The 18,521-nt window shown below is 41.5% G+C and overlaps 3 protein-coding genes across 3 annotated transcripts; 1 reads left to right on the forward strand and 2 right to left on the reverse strand.

Moving 5' to 3' along the window:
- Positions 1-557: 557 nt before the first annotated feature.
- LOC115691787 (pentatricopeptide repeat-containing protein At1g31920) lies at positions 558-2,753 on the reverse strand. The gene has a single exon (XM_030618522.2). The coding sequence runs from the start codon at positions 2,396-2,398 to the stop codon at positions 584-586; it is 1,815 nt and encodes a 604-aa protein (XP_030474382.2). The 5' UTR covers positions 2,399-2,753; the 3' UTR covers positions 558-583.
- Positions 2,754-6,046: 3,293 nt separating this feature from the next.
- Positions 6,047-12,031, forward strand: LOC115691820 (extra-large guanine nucleotide-binding protein 3). Its single transcript, XM_030618554.2, has 9 exons — positions 6,047-6,210; positions 6,684-8,077; positions 8,208-8,345; positions 8,622-8,726; positions 8,825-9,004; positions 9,140-9,317; positions 10,015-10,262; positions 10,662-10,834; positions 11,082-12,031. The coding sequence occupies exons 2-9, from the start codon at positions 7,115-7,117 to the stop codon at positions 11,674-11,676; spliced, it is 2,580 nt and encodes an 859-aa protein (XP_030474414.2). The 5' UTR covers positions 6,047-6,210; positions 6,684-7,114; the 3' UTR covers positions 11,677-12,031.
- A 700-nt stretch (positions 12,032-12,731) lies between these two features.
- Positions 12,732-18,092, reverse strand: LOC115691821 (26S proteasome non-ATPase regulatory subunit 13 homolog B-like). The gene is made up of 6 exons (XM_030618557.2): positions 17,847-18,092; positions 15,290-15,733; positions 14,510-14,590; positions 14,001-14,197; positions 13,786-13,885; positions 12,732-13,273 (listed from the first exon to the last, which is right to left on the reverse strand). Exons 1-6 carry the CDS (start codon positions 17,994-17,996, stop codon positions 13,088-13,090), a joined length of 1,158 nt encoding a protein of 385 aa, XP_030474417.1. The 5' UTR covers positions 17,997-18,092; the 3' UTR covers positions 12,732-13,087.
- Positions 18,093-18,521: the final 429 nt, after the last annotated feature.

Here is an 18,521-nt window from a genome sequence, read left to right on the forward strand (position 1 = left end):
CATCACTAGTATCCTATTCATCTGTACTGCTATCCGTTGTTTTGAGTTATATTTCTGCTCTAGGACAAACTAAATGTGTTATACGTATACACCATGATGCATCCCTTTGGATATATAGGGAAAATTGTAGTTCCAGTGATGAGCAAATGCTTCTCATTAGCCAGAGACTTTGCATAAGCCTACAGTTAGAGGCTATTTAGATTTCCAGGCTGTAGTATTTGGTTGTTGGAAGAAATTTTTTTCCTCTCTTTTGTCATTTATAAAGATGAGACTGCAGGACAAGGAAGAAGATAGTTTGCATAATGTTCTTTATGTGAGTTTCAAGAATCAAGACAGCTGAAAAGGAGGCAATCTAAATGATAATTTGAACTCCCCCATCTTGTCCCCACTTTCACTTTACTTTGTATCTGTATTTTTCTATTCCGACCATGTTTTTTTTTAATTGACTATTCCAACCCTGTTAGAATGTTATATTTCCCACTAAGATGAAGAAAATATATGCTGGATGATTTCTCAATAAATGCTATTCCTAATCATGTAATTATGTGCACCTGGAGATCAGAACTTCCACATCAATTGTAACTCACCAGTAGTCATTACAAGAGCATGTTCCATCTCTAAAATGGTGGAACCGGTTTCGATCCCTTACAGTAATTTCTCTTTCATATATCAAAGAGATGTACTTTGTGTAAGTGTGACAGTCACTACACATCCTGAGGTTTCTGGTGATTCTGATTGGAGAACCTCGAGATGAATTTAACAGGGCAAAAGCTATTGCTAGCTTCTGGCTGTGGCCTCTCAGTCTCTGCCTCTTCTCTTCTTCCTGGACATTAAGCAAAACTTGCGAAGTATCCGGTACATACCCTTCAAATTTCAGCTGCCACTCCATTTGGTGAATCATGTCGCAAATGCCATCGTCATGTGGGTGCTTCATGTCTTGTGCAAAGAATCTGTATATCTTCCTCTGCACCTCAACTGAGCTAAATCCCGGTGCCTGATAAATCCCCTTCTCGACCAACTCTGTTCTGACCCTAGAAACATCCTCCCACCTCCCGGTTCTTGCGTACATGTACGACAGCAACATATAGTCGCCAGGATTCTTTGAGTTTGATTTGAGTAGTTCATTGGCCACAATTTCTCCTATTTCCAAGTTTTGATGAACTTTGCAAGCACCTAGAAGGCTCCGCCACACAACGTCATTTGGCTTCATGGGCATGTTCTTTATGAGGTCGTAAGCTTCAATGAGCAACCCGGCTCGACCGAGCAGGTCCACCATGCAGCCGTAGTGCTTAATGGTCGGTTCAACCCCATATTCAGATTTCATCTGCTCGAAAAATTGGAGACCCTCGTCTACAAGGCCGCACTGACTACAAGCGCTCAAAATTCCTACGTAGATCACATCATCTGGCTTAAGGCCTTCGCTGAGCATTTCTGAGAAAAGTTCCAGCGCCTCTCGGCCCTGGCCGTGCATTGCTAGACCCGAGATTGCGGTGCTATAGCTTAATTGATTTTTATCTGCGGTCTTCTTGAAGAGGCTCGCTGCTTCTTGTACGGCCCCGCATTTAGCATACATGTTTATTAAGGAAGTCTGTACGATTACATTGAGCGAGCTTATGTTCCTCAGCAACGAACCGTGAGCACATCTTCCTAAATGCAGTGCACCCAAGTGAGTACAAGCACAAACCACATTCACCAAAACGCTCTCTTCAGGCCTCCAAAAACCATCATTGTTCATGTCACAAAAGAGCATTAAGCACTCACACCATAACCCCGAGCTAGCATTTGCTGCTATAATAGCACTCCAAGAAGAAACACTCTTCTGATCCATATTTTCAAAAACCGCATACGATAATTCTATCTTCTTGCACTTCCCATATAAGTTGATCAAACTGTTTTGCACATAAATGTCATCACGAAGCCCAAGTTTTAGAATGTGTCCATGAATTTGCATTCCCTCTTCAAGTGCCCTTAACAGGGCACATGCCTTCAGCAGAGCAGGGAATGTGAAATTATCAGGTTCTATCCCTCTTTCAAGCATATCAGCATAAACAAGTAAAGCTTCCTCAGAGTTCATATCCTTAACATGCCCTCTTATCATGGTGTTGAATTCGAAAGTACCCGGCTCACATATTCTGCGAAAGATTGAGCAAGCGTACGCCATGCTTCCCCAAGCCGAAAGAGCACAAGTGGCCACAAGATTGCTTGCACAGAAAGATTCCCAGAACAATCCCCACTTCAGGACTCGTGCATGTGCCTGCTTGAATTCCTCCATGTTCTTACATCTCTTCAACAACGACAAGCACTCCTGCTCCTTCGACTGCAGATTGAATTCGGGTATTTGTTGATGATTTCGTGGTGGAATCAAGACATGGGTGGGTTGGACTAGTGTCCTAATCATCCTGACTCATCCACATCATTATAAAACTCAAAAGAGTTTTAATGAGAAAAATCAAGTCATCAATGAAGAAGCTGAGAAAAAACACGAAGAGGAAGAACATAGACCATGGTTGGGGCCAAACTCCTGAGCCATGGGGAAAGTGGCTAGCGGGTATTGAAAGAGTGAACAAGAGAATGAACTTGAGAGTGGATTCGGATTTCAAAGTCAAAGGTGAAGTGAGCTGATAGTGTCGAATGAAGTAAGAAACTTCTTCCTTTTTCTTGTTTAATAGAGAGTGGAACGTCATATGGAAAGTGTTTTCAAGATTCGTATTGGAATTTCTCATCCATGAGGTTGGTGGATGATTGGAGCCATGAGATTGTGCCAGAGCCTATAAGACAAGAAGATAATTTGTGGATAGGATAACGTTTTGGAGGGGATGGCTGCATCAGATTTCTCCTCCCAACATTTGGACCTGTAGAATATTGCCACGTCAGCTAACGGATCCGTAGTCCATCATACAGCATGGGCATGTCACTAGGGCTTAGGCTGGAATCAATCCCAGAAAGACTCACCCCCTGAGCACACTAATTACTTTTACCACATAAATGATTGAAGCTCTCGACCTTTTCTACTTCTGTAAGCCCTGCATTTATGTCTGCAAGATGAGACCATGGCATGACACCCACAACTTTAACCGGGCATTGCTTGCATGCTCTTGCTGCATATGAGCCGAGGCTATATCGACTATTGGTTTATGAGGGATCCCACTTGAGGCCAATGCAATCGAATGGCGGAAATCAATAGAGCTCGTGTGCAGCACCGAGACTATGATGCCAACTTCATAGAATTAGTGGCATCAAGCAGCGGCAGAAAGAACTCCACAGTGGATAAATTGAGTAACAACAGTTGTTACTTCTGACTAAACTTGATCATGTGTTTGCCACTTGCTAGATCTCCACCGTTTGCTAAGAGTGGGCTTATGTCACAGATGGGCCCATTGGGGCTGCTATGAGAAATTTTTTTTGACCGGGTGGGCTTGAACAAGTGCTCTCTCTTCATGAGCTTGACCTAGGTCCGTATGGATCCGGACCTCCATTTGTGAAAGTTTTTAGGTTTGTAAGGTGAAATTTTTTTTTAATCAAGCTTGCACACGATACCCGACCCCGACCTAACCACTGGACCCCATAATCTTTTGTAAGCCCGGTCGATACCGTCAATCCACTTTATTCGGATGAGTTTCTCATTCCCTCGTGAGAGAAATGACATTGGCTCCAAGATGGTTGGTGGACATGTGACTCAAATGTTTGACTAAGGCAATAAAGAAGGCACTAGCCTTAAGGTCAAAGCACAATAGATCTTCTTATGAGTGCCATCCCAACATGCAGGGCACACAATAATCCCCTTTGCAACCTCCACTTGCCAAGCTTTGAAATACCAAGAAAACCGTGAGGGCATCACTGTCATTCTCCGCCGTCCGAAGCTTTGATCCCATAGATTCCAAATCTGTCACGAACAATCATACCCCATTCCTCCCGTTGTTCTCCTGTCCTTTGCCCAATGTCTTTTCTTGAGCAGCTTTTTAGCATAAGCCTGCAAAAGTGTCCCCAAAAAGCAACCCCTGGGTCTCTCGTTCTAAATAGATGTTGGGGTTTAGATCCAGGCCACTGTTAGCAGGAGTAGACCCTAAAAACAGCAATAAGAACAGTAGTACCCAATTGGAACAAGTGAGTTTGGTCAACAAGACCATCAATAGTCAAAGGAAAAACTAATAAAAAAGGACACAACACGAGGCCTCTCATTAAGAGATTGCCGTGGCCCATCAGAGAAAACGAAAGCAATAATTCAACTGCACCACTCACGGTCACAGGGTCAGACCCTGAGGCTTAGGTTATGAAGAGGACCGCACAGCTGTGGAGCCCAAACAGCATTCATCACAGGGTCTCTTCATCAGGGCAGGCCATTGGTGGCCCCTGATGGGTGAAATGATCTAGCGGTCTTTGATCGATGCCGGCTTGAGGAAGTAAACATTCAACTTGTGATTTTTTTTATCAGAAGGCATCTGTCTTTTTCTGGACTGCATGTGCATGCAGATCTACTGTGAATTCATTGCACCGTTGTGTGGTGTTTAGGATGACTGTGGACTTGCCAAACCATTATTTGGTGAATCTGTTCATTTATATATAATATTCACACACACTAAAATGCATCAACTTAGTATAGGAATTTATTTTTAGCATATTCCGATACTTTTCCTCTTTCTCCGATTTGATAGCTTCTTTCGTGCCTTTGTCATTTGACGTGAAATTTGATCCTGTAATTTGTCTCAATTTTAAAAATAAAAGCATTAACATCAAATCACTAGAACTTGTATAAAAAGATATTTTCTTTTGATTTTTGTACTGGCTATGCATCTTCTTAGCATCTTACTTTACTCAAACTCGATGCAACTCTTTTTGAGTTTGAGGCGAGTTTGTGTAGCTCTAAGTATTTGATTGAGTCAAACTCAAACTTTGAAAAGTACTCGGCTTAAAAAGTTGATTTTCCTAAATAAATATTGCGTTTTAAGTACTGAATTCTGTATATCTAAATAATAAATTAAAGAAATAGGGAACATCTTTTATGGTCTCGTTGAGAAAAGGAGGAAAGAGAGGGGAATGAAAATGAATGTGGAAAATAAGTAAATTCTTTAATTTTTTGTGAGAAGGAAACGGAGAAAAAATTTCAAATTGGTGGCACTTTATCTCCAGCTTCTTGTCCCTCGTGCTCACAAACATAACATCGATCAGAGGGTGGTTTCAAAAAATTCAAGCTTACCTAAGTTTAAAGTAAAATTTACTGACAAATTGAGCTGAGCAGAGCTTGAGTTTATTTTCGAAAACGAAAAAATTCAAGTCAAGCTCAAGCTCAAGTTTTGAGATGTTTAGCTCAACCGAGTTCAAAGTCAATTATCGAATCATAAATATTTGAATGGAATCCAACTCCACCACTCAAGCACTAAATCATGTCGATTTGACTTAATTGTGTCCCTAATTGAATAGTCGCCTTTGAAGAGGAGCGAGTCTTGACCCTGAGTTCGCTAAACCACATAAAAAACAGTTTCGTTGTGCGATTCTATCTTTACAAGTTAAAATTACCATAAGCATAATAATAGCACGTCATATATAATTTACGAAACCGACGACACGAGATGGGTAATTCATAAAAGCCGATGACATCAAATATGCTCACGAATGAAATGGACATGTGATCCATTTATTACAAAGTCCTATGTTCTATGTTCATTGATGTCCCACGATGCCACTCCATAGCCTATTTCCCAAGAACAAGAAAATAAAAATCTGATCTTTTTACTTCATATATGACTTCCCAAAGGAAAAAACATAAATCTTGGCTGCGCGAGCTTGTTTCTCTCGCTGTCCCCTCAGCATCGTCACTGTTCCAATTCAACTGGGTATCTTTGATATCCTCGAAACTGTGGATCCCACCTCCCACATCTCTCTCTCCCCTCTCTGTCTGTGAGAGGAAGCTCTGTTCCCGTTGATTGATGGGTTTCTGAACCGAACCCACTAACTCTCTGATAGGTCCGGTGGTGGACGTGTGCGTGTGTGCTCTGCTTTTCTTGCGCCACCACACCCGGCTCCTGCTCTGCTTTATCTCGCTCGGAAAGCAAGCTCTCTCGCTCGGTCTTTCTCTGGGGAAGCTACTCAGCACAGTTGCAGAGAAAGCAAAGACCCCGCTTCTCTTGCTTTCACCGGGATTTGTGGGTGTGTGTGATATTGTGATTTTTCGAGCTCCGATTTGCGCTCACGCCTTGTCCCTTTCCCACTCAGGTACCCTCTCTCTCTCTCTCTCTCTCTCTCTCTCTCTCTCAAAGTCGAAAGCTTTCCCCTTTACTCGAAAGGGCATTTTTCGCGTACCCTTTTCTTTCTTGATTATTCTTTCGAGAGAGAAACCTTAATGGTAAGTGAAGAATCTTTTGTTTTGAACAGCTATCGAAAGTCTCTCGTTCCGCCTTTTTCGAATGGGTCTTGGTCCCATCTCGCGTCTGCTGTTTACGATTCTAATCTTGTTTTTTCCTCCCTTTTTTTGACTCCAACTCTTTTTCAATGCCTTGACTGTTCAAGAAGTTGAAAAATATGATCTTTACTCGAACATTGTCAAACTTGTCGCTCTAATCACTAATTACTTTGCATCTCTGGGTTTGTATGTGTTGGGTGGAAATTCAATGCTTGAAGTCCCTCACTGCTGTTTCTGATATAAATTTGACTTTTTTCGTTTTTAATTTCGGAAATGTCATTTTCAGGTTGAGTCGGACGCTGTCTGGCTTTCATTTATGTGTGTGTGCTTAGCGAAGAAACTCAACGTTGGACTGAGAAAGGTTGAAAATTTTTTGGGCTTGACACGAACCCCGGCGTCGTGGTTCATCATGATTTGATTTGTTCAAATTCGAAGGCTTTCAAAGCGGATGAGCTACTATGACGACTGGTCTGATTCCGGCTGCTTCCTGACTGTCTCAAGATTTTAGTTGCAACCCTCGTCAGAAAACGCCAAACTGAGCATAAGGAAGAGTAGTTCGTGGCAGCTGCTTTCTCCTGAATGTCTTACGACTTTGCAAAGCATCTGGTCCTTTTATTGTGGTGGTGATATCTTGTTCGTGCGTAGGAATACTTTTGTTGGTTTTTCTGCTTTGGAGATCATAGTTGGGATGTGGTGTTTGGTTTAGTTTGTGGAGTAATGGACGAGAAGGAAGGAGACAACTGGAAGGACTTGGTGAGAAAGATGCTCCCACCACGAGCCTCCCTGCCCGACGATGCTACCAATCTTGATTACTCCATCGCCATGGAGTACGAGGGTCCGCCGGTGCCTTACGAGGTTCCTCGGATCGAACCAGTTGATCTTAACCCTCGGCTGATACCCACAGCAGAACCCTTTTCGGAATCACACAGGACCGATGCTAATGCAGGTCCTCCAGTTGTCGAACCAATCTCGCTTCCGGTTTCTCGCATTGCCCATGTCATGAGCTCTCCTGTCCAAAGTCCTAGGGTATCGGCAAGTTCGGAATCGGTAGTTTCTGTATTGCAGCATCCCGATTCTTCCTCGGCTTCCCCTAGCAATTCTCCTCATTACGACAGCGGCCTGCCAGATGAACTTCCTAATCAATTAGTTAGGAGAGCACCGGTGGTAACTTTTAATACTGATGATAGATCGGAGCAGAAAGAGGTAGATGGGGAGGAGCCTAAGTTTTCTGAGTATGTTGCGGTTTCAAAAGAGAGCAAGAAGAAGAAGAAGAGAAAAGAATGCTACAGATGTGGAAAAGGCAAGTGGGAGACTAAGGAGTCGTGCCTTGTTTGTGCTGCTAAGTACTGCAGCAATTGTGTGCTTAGGGCCATGGGTTCGATGCCGGAAGGGCGTAAATGTGTGACTTGCATCAGTGAACCGATTGATGAGTCCAACCGCTTCAAATTGGGTAAACATTCTAGAGTCCTATCTCGGTTGCTCAGTCCTTTGGAAGTAAAGCAGATTATGAAAGCCGAAAAAGAATGCGCCGCGAATCAGCTCCGGCCGGAGCAGCTGATTGTGAATGGATGCCCTTTGAAGCCGGAGGAAATGGCTGAACTAATCGGGTGCCCTTTGCCTCCACGAAAGTTGAAACCAGGAAAATATTGGTATGACAAGGAGTCTGGTCTCTGGGGGAAGGTAGGATCAGCATTGCCACAATATTTTGTTATGCTTGTGTTTTTACTTCGTTTCTTAACGTCTGAATTATCGGTCAGCTTAGATAAATGCAATGCCAATCTCTTGATTAGCTGCATGTGTTAATTTACAGGAAGGAGAAAAGCCAGATAGTATCATTAGTTCAAATCTGAATTTTACGGGGAAGCTTAGGCCGGATGCAAGCAAGGGAAATACTGAAGTTTTTATGAATGGGCGAGAAATAACAAAACTTGAACTGAGGATACTTAAGGTAAACTGTTGGCCCCCATTGCAAAAGTTTATTTTATAGCTTCTTTCCTGCCTCTGTTTTGAAAATTAATCCTCAAGTATCCTGTTATTTAGTGTTCATAAGTTTTCTGAAACTCTTGCTTCTCATGGTCGCGGACAAGATTGTATCCTTGTGATTTTTGTGGTACTGCATTTCTTGTAGGCTTTTGCAATCTGTGCTGGAGTGCTTCACTGCTCCTCGTGATGTTGCTAACTTAAATCCATTTTGTTTCTTTTATCTAATTGCTTGATGTTTTAGTTGGCAAATGTCCAATGCCCACGGGACACACATTTTTGGGTCTATGATGATGGTCGTTATGAGGAGGAAGGTCAGAACAATATCAGGGGAAACATTTGGGAAAAGGTATGTGATGTAATGTTATCTATGGAAGTCTCTTGTTGTTGTGGATTGCTTTAGAGAGTACTTTTTGAACTGATGTCGATTTGCTCTATCCTACTTAGGCATCAACAAGATTTGTCTGCACCTTGTTCTCTTTACCCGTGCCCCATGGTCAACCTCACGGATTGCGTGAGGAAGCTAGCAATTATACTACTATTCCAAATTATCTGGAGCAGAAGAAGTTACAGAAGATTCTTTTACTTGGACTTCAGGGATCTGGAACAAGCACAATCTTTAAGCAGGTAAAGCTGTACCCTTTAACCAAAACGGTTTCAGAATGCTGCAATGGTGCATTTTCTCATGGGTGGGGATTCGTCACTATGATTTGTCCCTGATGCGATCTCTTCTTTGTACTGACTTTCATTCATTTTGCACAGGCAAAGTTTCTTTATGGAAACAAGTTCAATGCAGATGAACTGCAAGAAATTAAGTTGATGATCCAGAGCAACATGTACAGATACCTTAGCATTTTGCTCGATGGCAGAGAGCGCTTTGAAGAAGAAGCCCTGTCTAGGATGAGAAACCTAAATTCCCACAATCAAGCTACTAAAGCGGGTAAAATACGCAGTCTCTCAATATATCTTCCCTGTATGTGCATTCTGTACTACTGAGAGAATAATCAGCTTATTCAGTCCATCGAGAAGCAGAATGTGACTTTTACTGTCTGGGAGATTTAATTGAAGCATCTTCTTGACTAATATTTGTTAAATTATGTTGGATGTGATTGTCAGTGCTCTTTGGTATTGTGTAACAAGAAGAACATCCTCATATATCCATATAAGAGTTGATAAAGTGAACCTTTGTTTGAAGGAACTCTGTTTTGTGCAAGGCCAATTTTTTTATTCTATTGATAGGTTCTATATTGTTTTTGATCCCCTCGGGGATACTTTTGGAAGTAGTTAAGACTGAACACATTGCAACAAAGATGTGAATTAATTGTCCGACCCTTTAATCATCATTCGTTAATATTCCATTATCTGCACAATTTGAACTTAAATTTGAAATGTATAGTATATTAAATCTTGTTCCTATCTACTCAGCTGAATTTCTGGTACCTGCAGCCATTCTGTGGGAAGGGAACCTTAATTAGCACTAAAAAGTTGTAATAATTATCGTGCTTATGCTTTCTCAAAAATACTTCCTGCAGTTTGCTCCTTTATGAGATATCTAGATTACATCATTCAAAGTTACATGTGGCAAATTGCCTTGCCGTATTGCATTAACGTGTTAAAAATACATCCTCCTCTTGCAGGCGGAAGCGTTGCGTCACTTGTAGATAGTCCCTGTGTTTATTCCATTAACCCAAGGTTGAAGCATTTCTCCGACTGGCTTCTGGACATCATAGCTACCGGAGATCTTGATGCTTTCTTCCCCGCAGCAACACGTGAGTACGCTCCATTGGTTGAAGAGTTGTGGAGGGATCCCGCGATACAGGAGACATATAAGAGAAGGAATGAGCTTCATTTCCTTCCTGATGTTGCAGAATTCTTCTTGAGTCGGGTATGTGGATGCCCTCTCTACATATGCTTTCCTAGTTCAGCATTCCTTAGACAGAATAGACAAATTTTCGACAAATAGTCTATGCCTAATTTGTCTATTGAATTTTATTTGCAGAGAACAGGTAGTTATATTTCCCTCTATTTTAGTGATGTTATTCTGTCCTAACACTCAGTTATGTATGTTGTCTGATGTGTATCAAACAATTTTGTGGAGATGCAATTCAAATTGTGGAATGTCTACAGTTTATGTTTATGTTCTGTATCAGCCTGTCAAGTTGCACTGAGCATTTCTTGATGTCGATAGGTTGAGGGCTTTGTCTGCTGTTCATTCTATGTGGCTTTTCAGGCCTGCTGCCTTTTTTTTCAGCAAATTCAGTCATGATGATTTGTTTCCTTCTAGGCTGTTGAGGTATCAAGCAATGAATATGAACCTTCAGAACGAGATATAGTATATGCAGAAGGTGTCAGCCAAGGAAACGGTTTAGCCTTCATGGAGTTCTCATTTGATGATCGTAGCCCAATGTCCGAAACATACACGGATAATCTCGATCCTCCACCCCTGCCTTTGACCAAGTAATTATATTTTACCGTTTCAAATGCCCATGTTTACAATGGTTATAATTTAAAAGCGCAATTGAGTCTGAGCATTTACTATGTAGGAAAATCAGCAGACCCTTTTCTTGTTCTGGTAAAAAACATGTCCACTTGCCACAAGTGAATTTTCAAAAACATGGTTTTCTGAATATATACTTTCACTAAATGATTATTCTTTGGGAGGTCAAATTTCTAAGAATTTTCAAACTTCACATTTTTTATGCAGATACCAGCTCATAAGGGTAAATGCAAAGGGGATGAACGAGGGATGCAAATGGGTTGAGATGTTCGAAGACGTGCGAGTGTTGGTCTTCTGTGTTGCCCTCAGCGACTATGATAAGATGTCACTTGCTACAGACAACAGCGGCAGCGGCGCACTACTTCAGAACAAGATGATGCAAAGCAAGGAACTCTTTGAGACGGTTGTGCGACAGCCTTGCTTTAAGGAAACACCCTTTGTGTTGATATTGAACAAATATGACCTTTTCGAGGATAAGGTCAACCGTGTATCGTTAAGTTCCTGTGAGTGGTTTAACGATTTCAGCCCCGTGCAACCCCACAACAATAACCAGTCATTGGCCCAACAAGCTTATTACTACGTCGCGATGAAGTTCAAAGACCTCTATGCTTCCCTCACCGGTCGTAAGCTTTTCGTGTGGCAAGCTAGAGCGAGGGATCGAGTAACTGTTGATGAGTCGTTCAAGTATATAAGAGAGGTTCTCAAGTGGGACGAGGAGAGAGACGACAACTACTATGGCGGACAGGAGGATTCGTTTTACAGTACAGACATGAGCTCTTCTCCATATATCAGGCAAGAGTAATACGAGGACTCATCTGAGATTCAGTACAAGTGTAACATAGACATGAAACGGGAGGTAAGCGCATATATTGATTGTGTTTTATGTTGTAAGCAACACTGGTTTTGATTGACTAACGAATAGCAAGTTGGTCAGTCTTGAGGCTCCACTTCAGGTTCTTGGTGTGTTGTAGAACAATAGAGAATGGAGATAGCCGAAACTGTCTTCGAGCTGGAGTCGTCACAATGGGGTGTTGTTTGTATTTCTAGTCCTTTTCTTTATTTTTTTTGGATCTTAGTCCCTTTATTTCTTCGAAATACCCAATGGGAATGTATATATCACGAAGAGATTCAAGTAAGTGTATTTTTAGCTGAGGGAATTCAAGTAAGTTCATACCTTTTCTTTTCCCGTCTTCTAAAATCTTGGATTTTCCTCTTCTGTAGTCCTATTATACACGGTAGCCTGTAGTTCTTCACTGTGCTTTTAATTCCAAATGCAAGTGAATTTGCTTTTACCTTGCGATCTATTCTCTAGCTAGGTGCCCATACCCTAGTTGAGTCTCCACAAGGCAAAGGGGTTTTGAGCAGTTCCTGAAGTACTAGATGGCTGGTATTATACCACTGAATCGGATCTGAAATTTCAAGCAGGTGTTACCTAATTGGAAGGGTACGAATAGCTTCAGAAAGATGCTAAATAGGATAGCCAGACGACTGGAGCAAGAAAGAAATTTATCCAGTTTGGGACGCAGATTACCCTAATTGAGGGAACGCTATGGTAACTGGTAAGACATGGTCTCATATGACATAGCTCTCCATACATCGACTTTGCAGGAAACGAAAACCCAAATCTTCAATCATGAATAACTCAAGGACGTGGAGCATGCAGATATGTACAGTGGCAACCCATTTACGCCCTAAGAAGCACAAGCAATGTGTGCGCGCAAGTTAAAGGCCTCAATACATCGAATTTGCGGAAACCTAAATCTTGAAGAGCTCAAGGCCATGCAGCATGCAGATACATACAGCGGCATCATATGCCCTAAGAAGCACGAGCAGTGCGAGAGCGCCACAGTGAGACCATTGGCACAACGAATTTCATGTTCATTCTAAAATATAATGAGCAATTCATCCCTATGACAGATCATATCAGGAATATCGAATGAGATTCTCCTTGCATATTCTGCTGTCTGTCTTTAGCAAGTAAATGATCATCTTTAACCTAATAACTAAGTCTCCGATCAATTGCCAAATAAATCCACACAAAGCGCAAGAGACAGCCACTTCAAATGCAAATTGACTGAAGAAAGGAAGCACCAATATGGACCAAGTGCCCAACTGCCTCACACTTCTCTTCTTTCTTTCAGCTCCTTTCACTTTGCTGTCGGCGCATTTAGTCAGGGAATGTTACATTTGGCAGAGAGGAAAGCAACATAAGACTACACAGGGACAAGATCAGGTGTTTCTGCTTCAACGGATAACAAAGCAGTGTGTACTTTATCCAGCCAACCATCCAACCGATCTCGCAAGGATGTAACTTGTGGAATGCCCAGAACTCTTGGTTGGACCCAGGAAACATGCACTGTTCCTTCTACTTGATCAATTACACCCTCAATAAGACGAACCTGTATCGACATAATCATAGTTAATATAACTGATGGATGGGCGTCAAACAAACAGTTATTCTAAAAAACTGAGATGATACGAGGAAAAGATGCAATCAAATTGGACTTTGGGATTAACCAAAATTGAAAAGAATTACATAGGAAAAAACAGAAGATCTTCACTGCCCACGTATCCGCAGTATGAGACCAAGGAGAAAAAAAGAGTTTCTGTATGTTCTCTAAATCAGATATGAAGCTTCCACCAATCTATATGATTATCAAATTTTCTATAGTTTGAATAATCTAAACCCCTAATCAATTGAGATGGAGTTTATTCTGTCTTCAAGCTTCATGTATACAGCTGCACTATAAGGCCAATTCAAACTATAGCCAAATGAACTCAAAACTAGAAAGGATCATACACAGCCAGAATGAAGATAAGAAGATCCTATGTTATAGAACAGCCCACCAAATAAGATGTTACAGAATGGCACAACCACCAAGAGAGATACAAAAGAATCGAGGAGAGTTACAGAAAGGCTCTTCATGAGAAGGTGCTCAACATCAGCTACGCAAAGCTTTGTGCGTTCAGCAATCACACTCAGTGGAATTGTCCTATCTTCTGATGCACGGCTGCAAGGATAAGAATGTATGCTTTACATGCGGGGGAATACATGCTTATAATGCAAAAATGTGAAATAAAATGTATGACAAAAATGGAGATAGGAAAAAGAATAGAAAGTGAGACCTGAATATAATTTCCATTAGGCAAAGAATGTTGATTTTCTCCAATAGCTTTTTCTCATTTTCGACCAAACCAGGTTGTGCATTAAGAGCAGCATTGTGTACATGACAAAGTTCTTGATAGCGTTGCAGATCACCAGCATTAAATGCCTCGAGAATATAGTACATCCACTCAACCTTTGTTCCCACGAGGCTCTTTATCTGTCAAATTTGTTAAAGTCAAGATATTAACTCAAAGATAAACTAAAAAAAGGAAATAAATAATAGCAAATTAGAAAGGACCACGTAACCCAAAGCAAGATATGTTTGAAGTTGCTTTGGAGAAAAAGTGTCATCAACATAATACAAACAGCTATGCAATGAACATGCGTTACCATGCGCTTTAAGTGAAAGTAGGGAGAGCGTCATGTATTTGGTTGAGCTAACGAGACCTACCACTGAAATTTTGATGTGGTAAACTACCATAAAAAGAAACCTTAAAGAGATTTATAACCTTTTTGATAAAGTACTTACAATAGGATGAAATAGCAGCTCGCCAAAGTTGAATATGTCGTCTCCCAATAGTGCAGATAAAGATAAATCAAATGCCAAATCCTAAAGAAACAGGAAGTGTCAGAAAACTAATTCTCATAAACCGCAACTACAGAATAATACTAAATGATATAAAAGCATCAGTGATTCAGCATGCAGAAACAAAAGAAGACTCTGCAATCCTTCTTCTTCACTGAGGTCATTTCCAACTTCTTGATGACGACCTCCACAAATATTCCTGACCTTTAGTGCAACACAAGTCTTTTACAAATATTTACTTTTCACCAAGCAGTTTAATTCAGAATCTGTCCATTTTTAATTAAAGTTAAGGAGAAAGACAAATGGAGATTCATTTTACCGGAAGTCCATTTAACATAGTTTATGCTAGTAAGCATAATGCAGCAAAGTCCCGCTAAAAGTCTATAAGGATAGAAACAGCGAAACACTCACACGCACAAACTCAACTATTTGCACACCGGAAGTGAGGTTGGTGGCAAGGCAATATACTGCACTACATTTATTTCAAAGTTAATGAGTAGAGTTATAATCCCATTCCACCATTTACTATTTCTCCAACCAAGGAAGCATCCAAATTTACCAGAACCAAGAATAAAAGAATGATACTTTCATAAAAAAACTAGACCATCATTGAGAATTGACAACCCATACAAAGAAAATCAAATCGAGGCTTGCAGTACAATTGGGAACAGCTTCCTCTATAGAGTTGCTTCACAAAATGTGGTGCAATTGCAAACCAAGTACCTGTTTAAATGAATCCGAAAGAGATTCCACTGAGGTGTACGCCAAATAGAGGAGAGCACTTTTATAGAACTCAGCATACTCTTTTCGAACTTTGTGATATTGGGATGAAACCCAATAGTAGCTGGCATATACCGACGGATCTATGTCAGTCATGCTATCAAGAGTGCTCTTTCCTTCTTCCAAAAGTTTTTTACACTCCTTTTGCTCCTCATCAAGCTTGAACATAGCTATCTGCATCTTAATGTAGAGGATGGGCTCTTCCACACGCTGCTCTCTGGTAGATTGAAGCTTCTCTATAATCCCTTCGAGATAACTAATGGAAGCTTGTTTCTCTGAATACTGCCTAGAAACTACTACGGCGAAATGGGCAAGCTTGAGGAGATTAATTTTGGTCTCAAAGTCAGTGATGAAATTATGATACAACTGTATCAACAAATCACCAGCCTGAAAGTTGGCAAAAGCAAAAACAAGAGTTATAGAATGCCAAATGTAAGAAATCGTTATGAAGAAAAACATTGTGTAACTAACTAATGGAAAGAAGTAAAAAGAACTCACTGAAATCACAAGTATTGCATACCACTACCAGATGAGGATAAACATAGAAAAAATTACAGCTCATTGTTGAAACACATCAATGGCATTGACCATATTGCTTTAGTCTGTTAAAGTCAACCATAGTGCCCCCGACCCCCTATATTGGGAATGGACAAAACAAATCCTAGTCCACATTTTAGAAAACTTGCTGCACCGCTAACCATAAAATCAGACATTGCGGAGATTTGCCTTATTCTACAATGCGCATACATGAAGGAGTAAGAGAGAGTATAGGGGAAGGGAGGGAGCAGAGACAGTGCAGAGGGCACCCTCGCCCCATTCCGGGTCCCAAAACCGTCAAAATCTTAATTTCTTTTAGACTAATACACCAATTATATGAATCATTTCACACTTGGAAGTTGCCCTTGGACCTTAAACATTCTCAAGTTTCACTTTGATCCTAAACATTCAAATATGTAGTCATCTATTGTCACATCCATGTTTACAAAAACCGCACAAGATTCATTAATTTCTAGAGAAAGCTCTACCCTGCAAAAGTGGCCCAACAACAAAAAACTAAAGATCACATAGGCATCAACCTGTCAAAATTTTGGTGGAATTGAACGTCGCGATCAATCATTTTTTCAGAACATTGCCATTTGCTTAAGCCTTTGACAAATGGGCTGAGTACTTTACAATCTGGTGTAGATTTTAAAATATTTCTTACTTCAGGTCAACAAGTTCACAGCTCATATATTCACACTCGGAGTAAGTGTAAATTGATCAAACTTATTCATCTTTTAACGGCAAGACAAAAAGGAAATAATGCCTACTTGTACTATTGATAAATGCAACCATCTTATCGCAAAAGAATTCAATTTCTACTGTGTTTAGCCAGTGATTAACAGAAACATAGGCTATAATATTGTGGTTAATTTTCTGCCAAACACATTCTAGTGAAAAGGGTGCATCCTACTTGTATCATATTTGGCCCCTGTCAGCAGATCTACTCAAGAAATCAAGGGAGGGAGCGAGGGGGAGTAGAGCCTTGATCAACTACCGATGCTTATCAAATTATCTGCAAAAGAACTATGCGCAGACAGATGCAATGACTTATAGGAGAAATGCATAGTAAGCACAAACCTTAACAGCAACCATGATTTACCACCGGGACTAGAAGTTGGATTGACTAAGTAATTTAAAGTGGCTAAGAGAAACATTGGATCCCCAGCCAAAGTAACGTATGAAGGCTAGCTTAAAGCAACCCACATAAATCTCATTTTGGAGATACCCTCGCAATTTATTCTTCCTAAACATCCCTGATTCAGAGAACTTTAGCAGGTTACTTATTTGATCCTGTAATCTAGTAAACTACTTTCCCAAGATTCAGAACATAAATTCCTCATGGGAACTCAGAACTTGCCAGACAATCCCCTTCAGCCATCAGCTCAACATCAGCATTGAAATAAAGAAAAACTTGCTTTGGTCGCTAGCTACATTGTTGAACAACTGCCGCGCTAACAAACACAGACTGAAGCAAACTTGAACGGAAGGAAAAAGACTTTATAGGTCTCTTTCTCCCTCCCTCCCTCCCTCCCTCCCTTCCTCTCTCCCCCTAGCCGTTTCAAATTCAAAGCAAACGAATGCCTTTCGAATTCCTTAAAAGAAGGGCTAAACTGCAACACAGAGCCATAGCCACCTCAGTCAACAAACATCCAAGGAAAATCCCCGCAAACCCAGCAACCCAAAAACATCGCAACTACTCATACTCCATATCTCTTCAGCACCAATCAACAGGACAACAATTAGAGCACGAATTCTTCCCAATCGGCAATGCCATCAGCCACAAGACCGTGATGCTTCCCCCAACCGCGAGACGTCGAAACAAACAAGCCGGACCCCAGGCCTCCCGAAGGCCTCGAATTCCGATCCCCCGCGCGGGGAAATGAAAACCCGGTTCACACAATTCACCGAAACTACAAAACTCATTGCCCAGGAAGAGAGATAAGGGGGGGTGACCGACCTGAGAAACGGCGAGGGCGACGAACTGGTCGAGCTTGAGAGTGAGCTGGTGCCAGAGCTTCTTCTGGTAGAGATCCGCCAGCGAGGTGTACCACTCCGCCATCTCCGGGTGCGCGCTGCGCAGCGTGTCCAGGTACTGCAACGCCGCCATGGCCGCCGCTCCGACACAGAGAGAGCAGAGAGAGAGACAAGAGGCCTCGTACGCAAAGCAAGCAAGCGAGGAAGGAGTTTGAGAAAATCAAGAACGCCCGTCTGTTCTGTCCCTGCCTCTTCTTTTGTCCTTGGGTTGTTTCTTTCTTGAGGAGAAAGAAAAGAATCGTCCCCCGGGTTTGGAGCTCCGGCTCCGACTCCGACTCCGATTAGAGGGAAACGGACCGGCCTTGGCCGACCCGACCCGAATTTGATTTTTCCATGCCTTAAGGCCAGAAACGAAGCCAGGATGGCCCGACCCCAATTTTTTTTTTTTTTATTTTAGGTTTTTTTTAGGAAAAAACTCCTCTTGCTTATATTTGGTGAATATTGGTGGAGCCATGGTTCTTGCTCCGGGCTCCCCCATCATAAAACGTTTGTGCATAACTTTTTGGGCAGGGTCGGGCTTGGCTTGAACTTGATCTTGTCCAAATCTACTCGAAATGCTTTATAGGCCCAATCGGTTCGATGCGAGCCCACGGGCCGC

Source organism: Syzygium oleosum, unplaced genomic scaffold (genome assembly GCF_021117445.2).
Source record: "Syzygium oleosum isolate NSW1041296 unplaced genomic scaffold, Sole_v2.1 Sole_v2.14, whole genome shotgun sequence".
Taxonomy (NCBI): domain Eukaryota; kingdom Viridiplantae; phylum Streptophyta; class Magnoliopsida; order Myrtales; family Myrtaceae; genus Syzygium; species Syzygium oleosum.